The sequence below is a fragment of the Diadema antillarum genome, unplaced genomic scaffold (genome assembly GCF_040938485.1).
Source record: "Diadema antillarum isolate AM-2024a unplaced genomic scaffold, OU_Dant_1.0 seq00000973_RagTag, whole genome shotgun sequence".
Lineage (NCBI taxonomy): Eukaryota > Metazoa > Echinodermata > Echinoidea > Diadematoida > Diadematidae > Diadema > Diadema antillarum.
The window spans coordinates 922008-943109 of record NW_027271815.1 but is presented as its reverse complement, the minus strand read 5'-3'; the positions used below and the strand labels follow the sequence as shown (position 1 = coordinate 943109).

At 42.2% G+C, this 21102-nt stretch overlaps 1 protein-coding gene across 1 annotated transcript in view; it reads left to right on the top strand.

Annotated features, from left to right (window-relative positions):
• Window positions 1-21102, top strand: part of LOC139742000 (uncharacterized) — an 86500-nt gene that overhangs the window by 61385 nt on the left and 4013 nt on the right. The window contains exon 3 of the mRNA XM_071652564.1: window positions 14421-17589. Coding sequence (XP_071508665.1) covers window positions 14421-17589 — 3169 coding nt within the window. The remainder of the gene's footprint in view (window positions 1-14420; window positions 17590-21102) is intronic.

Below are 21102 nucleotides of genomic sequence, written 5' to 3'. Positions count from 1 at the left end.
ATAAAGCAAAGTAAATCAGGAAGAGACAAACATATACGGCGGCTGCAATATTTGCTTGAAAAAAAAAGACGTTATAATTCAGTTACAGGCATTACTTTTTTTTATCAAGATCCGCCCCAATGTCCGGGATGTCCTCTTGAAAAAGACGGGCATGGCACTTCACATCGTCTCTTGAATTCAGTCCACCTGTTTTGTTTTGTTTTGTTTTGTTTAGTCTTGTCTTAATCTGGATGAAGAGACATCCTTTCTCACCCAGAAGTGCAACGGCTACTTCAAAGAGATGCGTACATCCCCACTCTTTGCTTTTATCACCAAACCACATGCTCTATACCTGACTATACCAAAGTGCAGCTAGCTCTATAACCATGAATGCATGGAGCTACAAACGATGGATATCAGTGGATACTGTAATAACACAACAATGATGGATAACGGGGAGGATACTAACAGTACTAGTCGACTGGCAAAACTTAGCTGCTGCTTGGTTGCAGTGGATTTGTTTTGGGAGAACGCTTTCGTTCGTATGTTACGTACGTGCTCCTTTTTCAATGTAATCACTAATGATTATGACTGCTGCGGACTCACAAAAGTTTTTTTTTTTTAATAATAATTTAACGAAATCCTTTCTCCAGCTTTGTCGCGAGATCTGAAATAGTGAATAAAGGAAGAGCAAAGCGCATATTCTTTCTTCATAAGTTTCCATGCATGAAATGAAGTAAGCTGATATCCGAGGGTAATAGAACATCGTCGTCATGCCAAGTTATCGTTAAAACAGAAGTAGGTCTTAGCTTAGCCATGTTCAATCCCGATTTATCAGATATTTCTGACTTGCGCAGAGGAGAACACCATTTTCCGGTGGGTTTTTTTTTTAACCTTCTTTCTTCCTCTCTGTTGGCAAAGTCCCCCCCCCCCCCCCCAATCCAATCGTCTCTTTGTGTCCCCGTTTCTGTCTGATTCCCCCCCCCCCTTTTTTTTAGCCATTTTTCTTTACCTGACGTGTACAAACCGCGAGCATTCATTAACACTCGGGCCTACATGACCACTCAGCTAAAGTAACATCTGTGGAGATTGTTGTGAAGTCTCCAGAAGTTGCAAAAGTAATTTTCGCTTTAATACCATGTCAAAAAAAGGGATTTTCTTCACTGTTTGGTCTCTCTTCGTAGAATAAAATCTATTATACTGTGAGATGTGTTGATAGACTCGGGATTGGCAGAAATTAAGATTTTCTCGAGTCTAATCACGTTAACAGGCAGAAGTCATTTTGACCGTTGCGGGAACAATGGCGTGACCCGTTCCGATCACTGTGTTATATTTTCCCTGCCACTACTAAATCATTTTAAGGGAAACTCTTCCTTACTGTACACGTTTACTTTGAAAAAAAAAAGTGAAATTAAACGTGGCCATAAGACTAATAAGTGTCACTAATAACAAACTACAGATTAAGTCGTGTCCCATATTCTCATTAAGCAACCATAGCTATCAAGATCATACATTATCATGCAAATGAGATAACAGACTATCAAAAACTCTTCCAATTGTTATAATGGTTATCAAAGGAAAGAACATAACACAAACCCTCAGCTAAAGCTGTCAGTAAGTATAGAATAAACAATAATGAAAGCATGAATTAATGCAATTTTAAGCATGGCATTTTCTCTGTCCATCTGTTACCTGAAGCACACACACACACACACACACACGCACATAATAGATTGCATCGTAGACAACTGTCCGCTGAAGCTCAATCCGGGACATTTCTCTTGTGGTTACGTAACGTACGCGCGACATGTTTCGCGATGTGTGCAAGACCAGGGAGGTGGAAAGAAAGACCTAGCAGGAATACTGTTTCGTCTTTCTCTAGCTCTCACTCGGATGAGCAGTGCTGTAGCGCAGCGAGGACTGCCCTCTGTGCAATGCTCGTGGGGACATTAATAATCTAGACCAAAATGCATGAGCTACAGCTAGCAATCTTGACACGTGAAATAATTTCGCAGGCACACTGCCGCTTTGGATGTCTTTACCAATATATATTTCATCTTTTCTTGGCCATCCACGAAATTGAAGTGCCTTTTCCCTATGTGATATCACGGCGAATGAGAAAAAGGGCGACGTATGTTGCTTAGTGCTTAAATCTCCCCCTTCCTGATTCGTCAGTCTGCATGCGAAGCTGCTCGATTTTATGTGTGTGTGTGGTGTTCTTTTTTAACTCTTGCGTATTCTTATGAGTAATGGCAATCAATGTATTGTAATTGTATATTTGATGTTGAAGTTGATTTTTGCACTTCCTGTACGTGCTGGCATTACCAAGTACCTCTTTGGTGCTACCAGATCTATTGATGCTACCTATCTATCAATTATACGGTGTCATCAATATAATGGACTTGCGCAGAGAGTATTTTGTTCGATGATGATGATAGTTACAATTATCTGATCAAGATTTTCTTCATAACGGCACTAACATGGCTGCGAGAAACTGCGCTCGTAATAATGGCACCTAGGATGCTGTCTTGTTCTTTACTGCAAAATTTAAGAAACTCCTTTGTATTTTGATGTTGTCTTTCCATGATCTACATGAAAATATGTCTTGTAAATAGATTAAATTCCCCCCCCCCCACCCTTCCCATTTTGCGTGGAGTTCTGGAATTGTATGTCACGTACTCGCAAAGGTGGAGGCGTGAGAAAAAGCGAGAAGTATAAATTGGGGGAAAACGAAGCAGGGGGAAACGTGGAGTGTACAAACACTCGAGAGTCACTCAGCAAACTGTACAACGGCTTATGCCTCGCCGAGGAAATAGCAATTGTACTGGAAAGGGGTTGGGGTGGGGGTATTCAAGTCTCCTACGTGACCTAGAATGGCAGAGAGGACGGGGGTAGGACACCCTCTTTGTTCGGGGTCGAGACAAACCTTGTCATTTTCGCCGCAAAGGTCAGAATGGCGGTCTTAAAAAACGACGTTCGCCACAAAGCTGTCGTCTGCGGAGGTGAGAACTTTGGCGGCAAGGCGGGAGTTTGCCAATTACACCACTACAAAAGGGGTTAGCGAGGTGGATATCCTCATAAGGTTATAACACGTTGAAAGGTTTATTTGATCCCCATTTCCCATCAGCACACATTTACCGTCATAAGATGCAACAAAAAAAAAGAGCATTCAAGTAACCGTTGGATGGAGCGCCCATGATGTGTAGAAGACACCCCTTTGGAAATAGAACGGATGAAGTATGTCGTTGATGTTGTTGTTTCGCAATACTGTTGCCATTTCAGACTTTTCCTTCTTACGATGTGCGTGGTAAAATTATTTATTTCAAAGTGTTAATCACCTGCCTCTTGTGTGTTAGACACTGCATGTCTGCTGATGCCCAAATGCATGAATTAAAAACACTCCAGACTTGAAAAGTTCTTACATGTAGAACTGTGCTGTCAGTAACAAGAGACTCATGAACAAATATCACCTTGCTATAATGAATCGTCACGCAATACTGAAGTTCTTTCTTATTTTGCTCCCCAATATCCAGATGAACAATTAGGGGAAGAAAGCCGAACAAACGGACTCACAAACTTCACCCATCAGTGGCGGATCTAGAGGGGGGGGGGGGGGGGGGGGCGCAACCGGCGCACGCCCCCCTTTATTTTTCGTTGAAAACAAAAGAAATAAAAAAAAAAAAATGAAACCCGGAAGTGGCACCAGAAATATTAGTTGCGCCCCCCCCCCCTCCCCCTTTACAGAATTCCTGGATCCGCCTCTGCCCATGTATAACACTGATATATATGATATGTATATGATAATCTTTATATATATTTTTTTCTCCCTGAAATACATGTCCTACGTGTATTTTTTTTTTCAAGAAACCGAATTATCTTTTGAAGGCATTGTATGCGGTAGTTGAGCACAGTGGTGAAATCGGCACTTGTCAGCGAGCGTTATTATAGAAAGACCCTCTCCCCCACCCCCGGCGAATTGTGTATTGACACTCTTGATTGGATGGTATATTTTAGTTGGTGTACATCTTCATTTTGTACGTAAGGGGCTTGTATGTTTTTCCACTCTCCATTAGTTCTTGATATTTTCTTTGAACAGTACGTTATCATCGTACCGCAATAATCATCGTCGTTTATCGATAATCCTCCAATCCATGATGACATTTACCGTATGAATTCTCGCCTCCCCTGTGTTCCGATAAAATCGCACTAATGTGACGTGACAGTCTCCCTCAGCATAGTCCATTTTGCCATCACGACACACAAGCTCGGGATTACCATCGTTGCTGCTCGACATCCAGTCACAGGAATATGGCGTCGACGATGAGGGGAAAGACTATCATGACAAGTGACGTCGCCGAAGCGCATGCGCATTGGCTGCATGATATAGTCTCGTCTCATGACTTGAATTAAAAAAAAATATTTATTTGTTTATTTATATTTATGCTTGCAGAATGTTCAGTTACTGTATTTTGGGGGATATAATTGTTGGGAGATCTATCTTTAGTTTGTTTGTTTGTTTTTTTCGCCTTGCCATTTTTTAAGTCTATTTCATAATGTATTAATCAGTTTATTGACTAGTCTTATCTATCTTTGAATGTTCTCATCCTATCGTTTTTCTTTTCTCAGATCTATCTCCTCATCATCTCTTCTTTTCGATGTCATCTACATCTGTATATCTCTATGTTTCTTTGCTGTTATGCCAAGTGACTGTTGTTGCCGATATCATTCATCATTCTTATCACCAGAGTTACTTTTTTTTTTATTAGCATAGCTTTTGTATCATGTTGTGTTCGATATTTTTTGTCAGTCATTCACTGACCGGCCTCTCTGATTTTGCTACTTTCATACCAAGTAATACAATACTATTGGACTTACCCTTTATAAGTCTGTTACAAAGCATGATGGGAGTTATTCTTCAACAGGCTGCAGGCTTGTGCTTAGAGCTTCCCACGTAAAATTGAACTCAATTCGGTCAAATCGTAGAGTTCCCATGATAAACCAGCATTTTATTCATTGCAGGATGCATAGTTCGGAAATCAGAATTGAAGGCGTGGAACGTATTCGAGTCTATAAATGAAACCGTTATTAACACGATTACATATTTATCCCATTGTTGTCTCGCACAAAAGGACATAATATTCAAATAATGGTGCTCAAAGTTGTAAAGGTTTTCATTTAATATTTAGTGTTTCTTCAGTGTACCGATGCACTTTTATCTGTTGGTCCTTTGCGCCGATAAAATGGCGAAATTCACTCTCGAGAAAACTGAATCGCGGAAGTTGCAGCAATTGCTGTGAATTTCGGTATGCACGCCGAATGTTCTGTAGATAGTCTGAAATTCGAGACTATGCGGGAAGCCTTGAAGTGTCCGTTAAAGTTCGTCCTTTCGACGTGACGCCAAACCAGAGCGATTTTGTGGTTCATGTTCAAGGATGTCAAGTTGATTAGCATGCCGGTACATTTACGTTTCAGCCACAATGCATAGAATGTGTAGTCTTGCTTCCAGTACTGCCATTCATTCCTTCAAATGTTCTTCAAATTCATTCAAATTCATTCCTTCAAATCAAATGTTTGTTTGTTTGTTGTTGTTGTTGTTGTTTTACTGTATCAAAAAAAACAAAACAAAACTTAAAACCCAAACAAATCTAAACAGAATGAAAACAGTAAGTAACTCTCCCTCAGACAAGAGATCCACGAAAAATTAAGACTGAAATATCTGCCAGAACTGCATCCATCTGGTTCATGTAATGGCTGCATTTCGTGACCCAGAAATACAGGTACTCCACACTCTCTTACCAATATTTGAGTTCCGTTGCCCAACGGTGTACCTCGTAAATTGCGGGAGTGCATTATTTTTTCATGCTGTATCACAGAAATGGCTGTCATAAAAAGGCTCGAGTTGGCTGGCATAGATACCATGCAGCACTATGATTATCAAAATGAGGCTGTCGGTCGTTCGGACTGGTATATCACCATTTTGATCCACAACGCTGCAACAGAGCGAGGGAATTTATGTAGTCCCAGCATAGAGTATGATTACAACCGTTATGTCATAAGTTCATACTGAAAGAGAAAACGCCTGGAAAAAATGTAGGAACAACGTGATACTAGTACACTTGAGACAGAGTACTGTGCTGCTTCTATAGGCCCTATGGTGAAATGAAATTCTTACATGCAATGTCCTTGCGCATGCGTAAGCCTATTCACTAGTATTTTGCGGGCTGTAAATCTAACATCTTGTGGTTTCGTTGCCTGTAGTATGTGCCGGTATTGAATCACGAGATAAGCATATTGGCTTCTGTTCTTTCATGTATTTCATGGTAACACTGGAGCATCGACGTATAGGGAAACTCGAATCGCAGATGAGTTTGAAACGCGCTATGTGCCAACGTTCGGGATATCACTGCTAACCGAACACCAAGCCGGCTCCGCCCGGCGAACACTGTCATAGCGAGTGGGTCGTTGGCCATTGTTGTCTCGATAGGCTGCTTGTGATTAGCGGTCGCACAACGTTCGACCTCTGTAGACCGTGAAGACATTGGCAAGGCCGCCTTGACTTCTGGCTAGGGTCGCGGGTGGCTCGCCGGCAGAATTCGAGCACCGCCGCGCCGCTGCGCTGGCTGCGAGGGGGGAAAAAACGGGTTCGTCGAGCTGCGTCATGTACCCATAATGCAGCGCGAGTTCAAGTTCACCTGTTATTTCCGTTCAGTGCAATCGAGTGAAAGTTGTCGGTGTGCGAGACAGTGTCAGCACCCACGTAATGTATGCGACTGTCATGCAAACGTGCTAGAATCTCAAGTGGCGAGGTTTCTCGGCGTTGGTATTGATGGCGAGGGTTGTTTGTGCATCGCAGTGCAGACAGAGTGTACATAACATCCTACGGGCCTACACAGTGTTCACCGATTGTATCATGACTGTGCTATAGAAAGAGTGAAGGCGAATTCATATCGATCGATTTGAACATTGAACATGAGACATTGCCGTCATTGTTCTGCATGAGATATAAGCACGCATTTTTGAGCTCAGTCCGTTGTAATCTCGGTGATTCATGCCGTGACCCTTGAGCTAAATGAATAAATACCTGGCCTGAAATAGATAGTGAAATCCATGTTGTGCTAATATCGATTTTAAAGGTACTGTTTACCATTGGGAGCAGTTATTTAAGAAATGTTCGAGATATCACATTTGATGCATATGTGTAGGTCAGTTTTATCACAAAACATCCCACCATGTGAAAATTTCGCAAAGAAGCCTAAAATATAAGGAGATATTATTATTTTTCTCAGTAAATCATATAACTGTAGACGGTTTATTCTAGACAAAAAAAAACTATAACTATCATCCACATTTTGTATATTCAACAATACTTAACATTGATTATATTGATGAACATTTTTACATCGGTTGCTTCTTTTCCCAAGTCACATTTTTAAACCATTTTGAATCACTAAAGCTGGGTTTTTGTTTCATCTGCAAATGGTAATAATGCCGATAAAAGAAAGATAAAGGTTACAAGACGGCGAGAGAAGAGATATAGTGGAAGGGAGGAAGAGAGATATTGTGATAGGGTGGAGGGATTTCTGAAGACTGATCTATTGTGTTTAATTGTGTTAGGCCAAAGGATACAATAGAGTGAATGTTTATGGCCGCATGATGTCCAAGATGGCTTTGTCGCATGATTAATAGAGCATCGGGATATTTGAGAGAGCATGCTATATATACCCATCTCTGTGAAAAGATTAGGGGAACAGATTAAGATAGACTCCATCAAAATGGGAATTAAAATTTCTTATCGTTTTCATATCTTTTTTTTTTATGGAGGTTTAATGTGTCACGTGATATCAACGAGAAGTGATTTTGTTTGTTCGTTAATTTAGCAACTAGAACCCCTTTCCTCTTGAAGTCATCGTTATCGTAATAATAGATTATTGCGATATTCTTATGCCAAGGATAGGCTCTACATCTTATCATTATGCATGTCATATCAAGTATGAGGGACATTACAAAGGAAGGTTTCTGTTTTCTGGACCAATTAAAAGTTGGTCTCATAAGAAAGAGTAAACTTTTTCCGCGTACAACAGGAAAATTTTGATCAAAATCGGATGAATTACTCAAATTAAAGAAATTAATTAAAGGAGCTATGCATTGTAAGTGCATATTGACTTGTATTGAGTCATAATACCGTGATCATCACTGAAAAGACCAAAAGAATATTTAAATACATGCTATGCCTTTTTTAATGATATTGCTACTATATTTTCTTCAAACTACTTTTAGTGAATTATACACCTACAAAAACATTCCAAATAAAAATTCTGCCAGTGACGTCATTCATCAATCATTGCTAAGTGTAAATATTATCAACAATAGACAACAGATTGCGCCATATTCCCTAAACCGAGCATAACTTGCACGTTTCCCTGCAATGCCTTATGTGTAATTATATAAGTAACATAGACACAGATTATGCAAGTTGTGCTCGATCTAAGAGAAGGTGCATGCCAACATCTTTTGTTAATGATAACCTACATGTAGTAGTTTTACAATGACTGACAGACAATGTCACTGGCAGAATCTTGGTTATGAAGGTTATTGGTTTTTGCGAGCGAATCCAAATAATTTGCAGAAAAAGAGTAGGAATATTATTGTAAAATAAGGATGGCACGTATTCAGATATTCATTTGGCTACATTAGCGACGGTGAGGGTATCATGAATCAAAATAAGTCAACAAGCAGTTACTATGCCTTGATCCTGTAATGGGTGAGTGACTCGTGAGATTGTGACATCATCCCCTTCTCCATGTTGCATTGTGCTTGCGATTCATCTCGCTGCTTCATGAACCCATTTGAAACTTCAAGATTCATTAACTGTCCTGCAATAACTCTTTCTTATGAAACCTGCACCAGTCTAGTCATTTGATTTTACTCTCGTTTATTATAGCCAGGAAAAAATATATTTTGCCACCGCTTCTTCATACCAGCCTGCAACTCCTCTCCCACTTCTACCAATTTATGAATCGACGTAACCAAAAATAAACAAACAAACAAACAAACGTTGGACACTTTAAACTCTGAGTTTACCAAAAGTCCTCCGTGACACGCCTGCCTGCTGTTTGAGAAAGCGTTCCTTCATTTTCTTTCGTTTTTTCTGTGACAATCTAAGGTGTCTCCTCGACGCCTCTAAACAGAGATAGCCCAAGTAACTATTTAAAGGGAAAGTTCCCTCAAATATTGAATGTAATCTATGTTTAGCAAACTGCAGAAGGAAGAGTGAAACTTTCTGCAAAAAGATTTGGGGGAAATCGGACAACCCGTTCAGAAGTTATTAATTTTTAAAGAGTTGTCTACGTCTGAATGCTGCCCTCTGTAGATGGGATCTCTACAACAATTCGTGGCATAAAAGAATTCTTTACCCCCATAGTCGTGCCAGCCATTCGATGGCAATGTTATAACAATACAGATTCCTAAGCTTCGCAAGCTTCGCTTGTCACGTTTATGAAAACACAATGTCCAATCTGAAAGATTAATCTTTTACTCGTTTGCTTTTTTTAGATATCATTTTAGATTTTTGTTCTTTATTGAATAAAACAAATTTCATGCTCGAGTCAGTGTCAGTGTCCACTTGAAGAGTCACACCATTCGGTAGGCGAGGTATAGGAGGGGAAACCCTAACTCCCCCTCCCCCCCCCCCTCCCTCTCCTTCCATGGTACTGTCATCCCGCCACTACTCTGTGTGCGATGAAAAATAGCCCAAAGCAGACGACAGGCATCTCTTTCGATCTTCCCGCGTAAGGGATGTTGCGAGCCAGGAAGCTTCAAACAAGCTTCTTGTTGCGAGGCGTTGTTGCTAATGGAGCATCGCTCTGGCACTGGCGCGAAAAAGCTGGCAGGCGTTTGATGGGCTGAGAAACCGACGGAGTAGATAGAATATTTAATTACGAGTCTTATACAATACAAGCTTGGTATGTCGCACAGCATCAGGGAGTGAGAATTATAGGCATGTCGACCAGAGAGTCATTTATGATAATTATTATGTACATATACACACATGTATAAAAACAGATATATATATTATATATATATATATATATATATATATATATATATATATATATAATTATACGTCTATGATACGACATGAAAATAGGTAGGAGAGGAGCAGACAAGCGATATATGGGGAGAAGAGAGAGAGAGAGATGCTTTAGATCTGGTGAAGATGTATACACGGAGGGCAGATGATGAAAAACATGGGAGGTCACTATAGAGGGCTCATACGGAAACGAGGAAGAAACAGAATACGGCCCTATAAAATATGAAAAAATGAATAAAAAAGATTTGTGTGGAGAGACGAGAGGTTGCTGAGCTATAATAGTGTCGAGGAAGAGCTCAGCGAAGAATCCTGTGTGGACGGTGAACGGAAGATGCCACGCTCATTGATAGACGCACGGACGAGATGTAACCGTTGGCATGGCAACGGCGATGTGTAATATCGGCAAACATTTGACACAAAAACACTTTAGCTGGACGAGGCGCGTAGATGAGACTGAGGGATCCGCATAGTGTACGCGCGGGAAGTCCAATGTTTGGCGGGGAATTACACGTATGAAGGCGGCATGATTGCTGTTATTCGATTGATTTGGTGTTGTGTGTTTGCGGCATCGCTGTGGCGCGAAGCTCTCGGAGAAACATCTGGCTCGGACGAACGGTTTCCGAAGACGACAATCCCTCCAACCATTTTTTGTCCTTCGCACGGTCATATTGATGAGGAATTTGGAGGGATTTCCGGCATGCACGGAAATTGATGAGTTTAGGGATTAATGGCCTTCTCATGGCATCCTTTTAATGAATCCATGTCATTCACACACACCCGCACACAGACGAATACGAACATAAACATTCACGAATACACATACACCTACACAGACGCACAGAAATATAAGATGAAAACCGCCACAATTTTATGCGAAAACATCCGTTGAGTGAGCCCTCGTCCCCCATTTCCCTGTATCCCTTGACCACAAAGGGAAGAGGGTGGGGGAGGGGGGGGGGGGGTCACCACCTCCTTGCCTTGATTGATTTAACTGAAATGGCGCAATCAGCAACGCCCCCATTTTGAAAACCTCCCTCTAAGTCTGAAATTCTTTTCAACGGAAAACGTGTGAATCTGACGTCATTCTATTTTTACTTAAATTCTCACACATGCGACTTCGCTAATATTCTCAATGAACAGTCAGCTGGAAAACCATTGAATGTACCAAAACACCTTTATTGTTGTGATTTTAAAGGATGTTTTTTGTCTCCTGGTGAGAACGGTGGAGAAATATACTCGTTATAGTGTATTTACTACTGTGCAAATTGTCGCCGCAGCACTGTGATAAACCCACGATTATTCGGGGTGGCCTCTGTTACAAGTTATATACCGCGGCGCGTGTTGACCGTCAGTATAAATGTGAAATGTTGGCAGGGTGACATTACAAATGCAGTGCATGTGTATTTGCCCCACACTCCGGAAAGATTGGGGGGAATTTTTAGTACGATTCGGTGAAATAGGCAGCTCCGGGAGATGCACGTCTTGCTGTATATCTGGCAAGGACATTTACCGAAAGGGGAAATGTAGTTTGAGTGATAGAGATGAAATCAAAGCTACAGATCAGTCAAAGTTTCAGGAAAAGGCGAACCGGCATGAAAATAAGTTACAAAATTGCAAACATGCATTGTAATTTTGTATCAACTGAAGCCATTCTGGTCACGTGATTGTGACGTCACTTACAGAGAGTGCCTTATCTGTTATATTACGCACAAACACAAACACACGATTATTAATTAAACTGTTGGTATGTGAGTTTTCGTCCAGTCGCACTGGAGCATGATATCATGCCATGGATGATGAATGATATACCGTCATGTTTGGCTTAACATACCACAGACAGAGGGATGAAGGAGATAGGTCCTAGGTCCAAACTAGCTCTCACATTTTTCCTACCTCTAGAACAATAACTCAAAACGTTTTCAAAAGAAAGAAAGAGAAAAAAAAATGTGTGTGAATTTTCTAGTCCCTCTTAGTTTAACTCTCTACAGCGGTCTACTGCTCTTCTGGTTTTTCACTTTGATGGTTTGTGATCCTTTAAGACTGACTATCCAGGGCAATGGGGTATCGCAGGAAGCGACAAAAGTTTGTGAACTGAAAGCATTGCCCTTGCGAGCCGTGGGTACTCGTAATTCTCATAATTCAACGGTTGTTTATAACATGGCCGCCAGAACGCGTTCACACAGTATCAAACAGCGCTTACGCTGGTTTGCAATGTCAGTGTCTGTACATGCCTCGTACGTCCCCTCCCGTTGCGTTGCTGACAGGAAACATAGAAACGCTGATACGGATTCGAGCTGCATTCAGCAGTCGCAATTTTCTCTCCTTGCCAACGCTACGTGGAGTGGGTACATTGTGAAGCCGCTCGTATTCTTTGTCTTTATTTCTCATCGTCTATTCTGCTGTGTTCTCTCTGTTACTCTCTTTCTTCCTCCCTAACTCTCTCCATTTCGTGCTGTGCAGGAGGAACGTATACGTGTACGGCCAATACGCTGTAATCTAAAACGCGCGCGGGGAAGCGAACTAGCGGTGATGTGATTAGCGCCCTGCCCGAAGTCCCGGCGGGGAAAGATCGCTCGTTACCGCGTAATTACCATTCAGCGCGGCACGCCGACTGCTTAACGAGTGGTCGATTAAGTGATTTTACCGCAAAATTCTCTGCATTCACGTAGCCTTGGAAAACAATCCGCTTATATATAAATCGACCTCTCCATAAACTCTATAGACTCAAGCACGCTCTACTTTTTATCCTTTTCTCGTCCTATCTCGTCGTATCACAAAACCTCCAGAATATCTGCACAATATAGCGATGTATTCCAGCTAACGAGGACTGCACAGTGCGCTCTCTGCATAATGCATATATCCATAATTTGGCGCTCCGTGTATTCAGGCGGGATTGTTCTTCGTGCCGCAAACACAGAATGCTGCGTCTAAAAATACATATCGGCGTTTCTTTTCCTGTCGTGCCTTAAGTGTACGGACCCGTAATGTCTGCCGAATGTTGTTTTTCTTTGCCCACACATGATGCGTCTTGTATTTCAACGTGATAAAAAGGCGCAACACACTTCACGCTGCTTTTTGTCTTTGTCCGGTCTTGACCATCGCTGCTGTAATACGGATGAGATTACCTGATTTGGAAAATAATGATAATATCCACTTCTTCCTTTAGTCTCTGCGAAGGATAATTGTGTACTTATAATTTTGCTTGATATCCTACTATTTTAGAAATTAGTGGACTCAGAATGAAAAGACAGAGAATGAAAACAAAACAACACTTAATATTAGGCCTATACAGTGTAACTTGGGAACCCAGTGGTGTGTATTGTGTAATTATAAGTGAACTGTTTCTAAGGGTGTGTGTTGGGGGGGGGGGGGTGTTGCGTAACACCTCACCTTGCCACACTGACAGGCATACGACTTTAGGGGTATGTAAAATGTGCAAAATTTACCATTTCAGGGTTGATTGTAAACAATCTAATCTTTATAGACATATCCATCATTAGTATAACCAATACCCATTTAGATTTTCTTAAATCGCTTCCAGATGAATTGCAAAGATTTTCTGTGTGCGTGTTTACTTCTCGTAGTCACCTTCAGTCGATTTAGAATTTAAAGATTAATTCTGAAGTCATTTGGTGTTAGTGACGTCACAAAAAAATAAACTCCTGTGGAATTAATGGTCCTCCTTACCCTTATCAGTTCGTCTGCCCTATCCCCTTTACCTTGCCCTTTTCATCGCTTGCGCATGTCGAACTCCCCATGTATGCTACACCTTTCTTTTATATGCTTTAGTTCTTTTTTCTTTCTCACATTTTATTATACATTCCAATTCAATGTTCAAATGTATGAATAAAAACACCATAATGTGTCATGTCAAAGAGTACAATTGAAGATTTCACTTGCATTTTCAGATAAACAAACAAATATGCAAAGTAATTACATGTATACAAAACATATCTCCTGTTTGTTTGATAAAACGGACAAATGAAGGTGCAAGGGATTGTATGTTCACCCTATAGGAGGACATAATGCAATTGAAGTAATGCGTTAAATTGCAGTCAGCATGAACGTTTTACTTCTGTTAAGATATCGTAAAGATGTTTAAGACTGTGTGATCTTGATTTGAATAAGCAGACTTTACCGTCAGATCATATTTGACGTAAAAAAACCCGCATTATGTGCTTGCTCAATGGTGTTGATGAAAGTAGTACCATTCAGATTTTTCGCTAATTCATTGTTTCCTCTCGATCTCATAGACATGTCCTCTGATTGCCTACTTCATAATCTGTGAACAGAAGGAAATACGACCACTCTTTAACTTGAGTCACCTTTTTCCATATTTTCATCTTCGTAGGTCGAGGCCCCGATACCAGACGTTGTACCCCGACCCGAGCCCGTGGATGTCAAGGAGGAACGCGATGACAGCGACAGCAGCGACTCAACCATCGGCGGGGAATCCCCTAGTCTGCTGCCATCTACGTCCACCAAGCCGCCAGGCACCATGCCAGCACGCACCGCTAGCATCGTTGGGCAGGTGAAGCGAAAACTCGCGCAAGACTCGTCCTCGTCTTCGTCGTCCTCCTCGTCCGACGATGACGACGATGTTGGGCCACCCGTTCTGCGGAAGGAAGCTCCCATAAAGAGACTCTGTGGCGGATTCAAAGCCAAGTCAATCCCCAAAGTCAAGCGAAAATCGTCGACATCGTCGTCGGCGATTGCTCCAAATCCCGCCAAAGCGGTCTCCTCCGCCATCATGCCGTCGGGAGTTGTTAAAAGCGGGAAGAAGATTGGAAAGAAAAAAGTGAAATCGAAGAAGAAGCTGTTATTAAAGACGAAGACGAAAAATCCTTCGCCGATCGTCAGAGTTAGAATTATGAGGAAAACAAAGAAAGACGGCACGATCATCAGAACGAAGCGCGTCGAACACCAGGACGGGACGGTTACTGTAATCCGACTGAAACCCAAAGATAAGAAAGTGAAAGTGAAAAGTAAATCCAAGCATAGCGTTGTCAGCAAACAGCATGGAACATCGGCACCAAAAATGAAGAAAAAGAAAAAGAAAATAAAGACTGAAAACGGGAGCGTGCCGAAGAAAGTCAAAGTGAGCAAGAAAAAGGTTAAGGTGAAGACGAAGACCAAGGTGAAAGTCAAAAAGCAGAAACCAGTTACCCCGCCACCTCCTCCCCATTCCCTGTCAAGACACTCATCGACAACATCATCGTCTTCGACATCTTCGTCCTCATCGTCGTCATCACCTTCACCACTGCCGCCATCATCACCACACCACTCGGCACACCACACATCATCACTGGTCGAGCGACCAGTCAAGGCCGAGGTCGTTGCAGAGGTCGTGCCAGCTACCAAGCACGTTGCCGTCAAGGAGCCGGAACCGCAGAAGCTCGGCCCCATTAAGATCGTCATTCGGAGCAACTCGCGGTCGTCGGAAGTAGACGAGAAGAGTCCGAGGAGAGACCGAAGTCCCATGGGCAGCCACGGCCATACCATGGAGTGCAGCTTGATCAGTCCCACGCCCGACGTACCGATGCCGAGCATAGCCGAAGATGCCGAGTCGAAGCCTTCCATGGTCACCGCAGCCGATCGCACGGAGAAGAGTTCGGACAGCAGCAAGAGCTCGTCGCGACACTCTTCGGGTTCTCCTCCCCACAAAGTTGCCAAATACGCAGATGATTCTTCCAGCCACTCCAAGAGAGACTCCTCAGCCGGGAGCGCGGAGGAGAAGGCCGAGAATAAGACAGAACACTCCACGTCTAGTAATAGCCACAAGGTCGATTCTACCATTGCCAAACCTTGCAATATGAAGCATGCGGAAAAGACTACTTCTGCCACTTCTATCACTTCTACTTCTCTTTCTACCACTACTACATCTCAAGGAAAGGGAAATTCCGATCCGATTCCTTCTGCAACAAAGCATGACATGAAAATGCCCCCGAAAAAGGAAGGCTCTAAAACCAGTAACGGCATTGTTGAACAAATCAAGCTACCCACCAGACCACTCGTTACGCGCGCCGTGCCGCGAACAGTCGGCGCCAAGACGACGACAAAGACGGTCGAAGCCAGGACATTGCCAGCCCACAATGAGTCGAAGACAAATCCAGTCAAGACGAAGTCGATCAGTGATGGCGTACCTGCAGCCGAAACCTTGAAGGCCAAACAAGACGTAAAATCAGTCTCTCCCTCCAAAGAGACCAACGCCTCTAACAACGGGACGGCGACTCACATTGAGCCAAACAACAACGTGATGAAGATCCACGAAAAACGCCCTCAGACTGTGAAAGAGGCTGTGGCTCTCCACGAATCAAGCGCGCGATCGAAATCCGTTGATTCCATCACACGAACCAAGACAGTGGATTCTCATACGAGAGCCAAACCAGTAGAGTCAAACGCACGACCAAAACCAGCAGAGCAGATTACACAACCCAAGTCCGTCGACCACAACACAACAGTTAAACCAGTCGAGTGCACACGAATCAAGCCCGTCGAGTCCAGTACACGAATTAAGCCCGTAGAGTCAGGGACACGAATCAAGCCTGTCGAGTCGAGTACACGAATCAAGCCCGTCGAGTCAGGCACACGAATCAAGCCCGTCGAGTCGGGCACACGAGTCAAGCCCGTCGAGTCAGGCACACGAGTCAAGCCCGTCGAGTCAGGCACACGAATCAAGGCCGTCGAGTCGGGCACACGAGTCAAGCCCGTCGAGTCGGGCACACGAGTCAAGCCCGTCGAGTCGAGTACGCGAGTCAAGCCCGTGGAGTCGGGGACACGAGTCAAGCCCGTCGAGTCGAGTACTCGAGTCAAGCCCGTCGAGTCGGGGACACGAATCAAGCCAGTCGAATCAAGTACGCGAATCAAGCCCGTCGAGTCAGGGACACGAATCAAAGCCATCGAGTCGGGTACGCGAGTCAAGCCCGTTGAGTCGGGGACACGAATCAAGTCAACTGAAAGCACACGGCCTAAGCCAGTCGAGTCGAACACACGTCAAAAACCCACAGAGTCGAGCACGCGAGTCAAACCAGTTGAATCAAGTTTGCGTTGCAAGCCACCCGAGTCGGCTGTGCGCCCGAAGTCAGTTGAACCAAACGCAAGTCCGAAGATGGTTGAACCAAGCGCAACTCCAAAGTCAGTCGAACCAAGCAAACGCTCAATGCCATTCCCACCAAATGCTCGCCCTAAACCGTTTCAACCGAATTCACACCCTAAGCCAACTCCTCTCACGTCGACTACCATCGCCAAAATGGACAAAGCTAAACCACCAAGTTTTGTGTCGCACGCCCTCAGAGTTCCCATGCCAAAGACCAGCTTGCACGTGAACACTCAGCGAACAGCGCTGTTCGCCGACGCCCCGCTCGATCTCAGCCTGAAGTCGCCGTCTGCTGCAGCGATCAAGCGGGAACTCTGGCGCCCTCAGCCGGAGAAATTCGAGAAAATTCTCGTCACAGACGTGAAAATGAGAGATTTTACCATCACCATACGAGAGAGTGATACTGCGGAGGGATTTTTCGACAGTAAGTGAAAAGAAAGTGAATCTTTGCTTTCTTGCGTATGACATTCGCATCACGCACTTCACTTGAAGTTTTCAATGGTCTTAGATGCAAACGCGCCCGATGAAAGAAAGACCTCTCTGACAAGATGTTGCATATCGCCCTCTCATGACCATTGTTGTGCTGAACTGGGGAGATTGTTTTCCAACCATTTTGCCCTTTAAGAAGTATTAATATTCCATCAAATCGCCTTGGCCTTAGAAGCCATTATTCCAGTGACAATGTCATTTGTGTTTCTGATTGGAATTCAAATAACAATTTTATGAGGAACCTGAAATCGGCATCGTTATGCAACGGACAAGACAATACAATTGTTGTTGTTGTTGTTCGAAAAATCGCGATGCGTCTCTTGGGGAAAAGTGCTACAATACACACATGACACACGAAAGGAAATCGCGCTGCCAAATTCAATTTGTACCAATCTGTATTTCTTTACTTCCGGCCAACAACTTTGCATGATTTCCTCCTCTTTTCCACCATTGTTTGTCTTTTTTTTAATACTCATTGTTTTGTAGATGGCATTTTAAACGAAAATTCCTCGCAATCATCAGCAAATTGAAATGAGACCCACAGAGAGAATGAGTGCATGATTAAGCTGGAAGTTATAGATAATTGTTGTTTTCAAGTGAATGGTCAATATTTCCAATGTTAAAATTGGTGTTTGCAGATCAATTATCTCTCAACCGTGCTTGTTAGTAAAGCGACATGATTTCGAAGAGCACATTTCTAAGAAACCCAGTTCAAATAAAGTATGGGCAAAAGAACATTTAAATTTGTCCATGCAATATTTTTCACAAACGAAATTTGCAGAATTTCTACAGAAAGAAAATAAAGATTATAATCAATCTATTAATGCACAGCAAAATTTAAATCACGTGCAAATGAAGATGTATTCAAATGGGGAAAGAAAAAACAACTTCCGGCATGAACGATACACGGGTCTTTTAATCTTGTCGTAACTCGTAACCTCTATAAGTTTGAAGTAATTCTTGAGGTGACTGTGTTCCTCATAACAACTCAAGGTTTATTCGATTCACGTCGGACGCTTTGCGGAAATTTTTTATCAGTCACAAGAATATGACGCGTTATAACTCATCGATAAAGAGATTTTAAGAAAATGAGTCTTGACTCTCCTTGTTATGTATTTCGATGAATAATTATATTGTTAAAAGTTGAGTGGTAAACTTTTGAGATACTTTCGAGATTTCAGAACAGAGCAGTGGCCAGTAAATGACATACCGCTATTAAGTAGGGTGAGTATTTCCGGCAACGACAAGAAGAAGAAGGAGAAGAGAGAAGCTTTTTTTCCTATATGTGCAACACCAAAACGAAATTTGGTTACCGCTGGAGTGAGGTGACCGTCGGGTGTCCTCTTGCTGGTCTAGTGACAGTTCTTTGTATAGACAACCAAAATACATTGAATTAACGGCGCAAATTACTGACACTATTGTACACTTTGGAAAGATTGACGATGAATCAACGTTTGATATTATTGTAACTCATTGTGGAAGTAATCTTGTTCATTTGTCTAAAGTCGTTATACTTTGCGTTGTTGGAACGTACTCAAGAGACTGTACAGTTCGTAATCGCATTTGTGGAAATAAAGTCGTTGACTCTAAGCTGTTGTATTTTTGATTGTTATGACAGGAATGCGTATCATGTTACCGCCATTATTATCATCATTTTTTTCCAAAATGGGAAAACTTTTGCTGTAGAGGTAGATTATAACCAAAGTGATGATCAAACAGGAAATAAGCACTGAGGTGTTGTAGATGATTGTTACTGGTGAAATGTCAAAGAGAAGACAACTATAAGGACGGAGAATGCAAGCGGTAATGTGTGCGTTTGTTTCACGGACAGTATTGCGTAGTGGGCAAAAGGTGTAGTCCAGTGTTTGTCACGTGACGCGTTAAACAGTCAGGTGTTCTGTTGACCGATAATAGTGTATTTGTCGATATCTATACTTGCGATGACATTGTAAGACTCTAGTAAAAATTCTGAATGAGGCAATTGACCCTACGTATCACACTGCATATCGTGAAATCCTTAATTGGTATGATCTGTTTTATGATTTTGTATGATTTGATGTGATCTTTTTTGTTCTTGTTTATTACGGAAAAAATGTTATCAACTGAAATGTGAGACACACTTATCTATAATAATAGCACAGTATTAATCACAATGTATAGTGGATATTATGTGAATAGGTCTACGTTGTGTAAAGTGTTTATGACAAATGTACTATAAATGTGTTTATTGTAAAGATACAGTCAATCTGTGTAGGTTTTTATGTGAAAAGATTATTGACCTCGTATAGTCTTACGTAACGTGTAGATTGAGTGTTGTTTAGCGGCCTCACTGGTGCTAGAGATAATACAGTAGATATAAGTTCAATTCTGCACATCATTATGTATGCAATACGTCACACAGCGTTGCGTAGTCTAAAACTAGGCGCCGTCCTTGAAAAAAAAAGTCACATATATACTCTTTAGAAATACCATAATGCTACGAGTAACCTTGCTTTCACTTCCTTGTGACTTATAACAGTGACACAGGCCACAAATATATATCGAGATCGAGTGGAAACAGTTCATATACCTGTAAAATGAAAAGACAGACGCAGTATGCTAAAAAGTGGTGTAGGATTACGAAGAAGAGGATCCTGTCACTTTTGAAATGACAAAACTCGAATTTCGTGCTGGTAGTGTTTTTGTTGCTTTTGTGTTGTCTTCAGGCCTAGGATGGTGTTAAGGAACTCTCTTTTCATTCCGTTATTAATTGGACACTGTATTACGAAAAGGGGTTAGAACGCAAGCTTTTGCTTAGTTATCCACGTGAGGATAGTAATTTTGCACTTTGGCAACCTTGTATGGCATGGTAGTAGCAACTCTCGATCCAAGGGTATTATGTACAGTATGCCGCCTGTATGGCTCTGACTCATCTGCCGTAGCTTGTAACAGATTGGCTAAGATGCACCGGCCTCTGATTGGACGCAGCTGTTGGATTTGGACTGGAGGAGCAGAACAGCTACACCTTAAGTACTCAGTAATCTTATCGCTTACCGTATCTGTTTATTAGAAAGTTATATCATTGCCGCCCCCCCCCCCCCTCTCTCTCTCTCTTACTTTTTCTCTTTGTTAAGATTCAAGCGGTTCGCTTTTTTTATAGACACTGACAACGAAGTTACACTTAGCTCAAGAAGTCGGTTTACTTGATAGCTAACAGTTCTTCCTCCATCGTGTATATCGTGCGATTATGCGTGGTTTTGAATTTATAGGTACTTACATGTATGGCTATCCTCTTCGCATATTCCGCTTGTCGTTACTTTTGCCTGTGTTCCGCCCCCAGCGTTCCGTCTGGATTCTTTATTTAAAGGCGATTTCTGTAATAGCATCTGCTTGTTTCTTTTTGCCAAGTTTCCGTCTGAAGTATTTTTTAATATATAAGTTAAAGATGCACTATCCTTGCCCGGGTTTA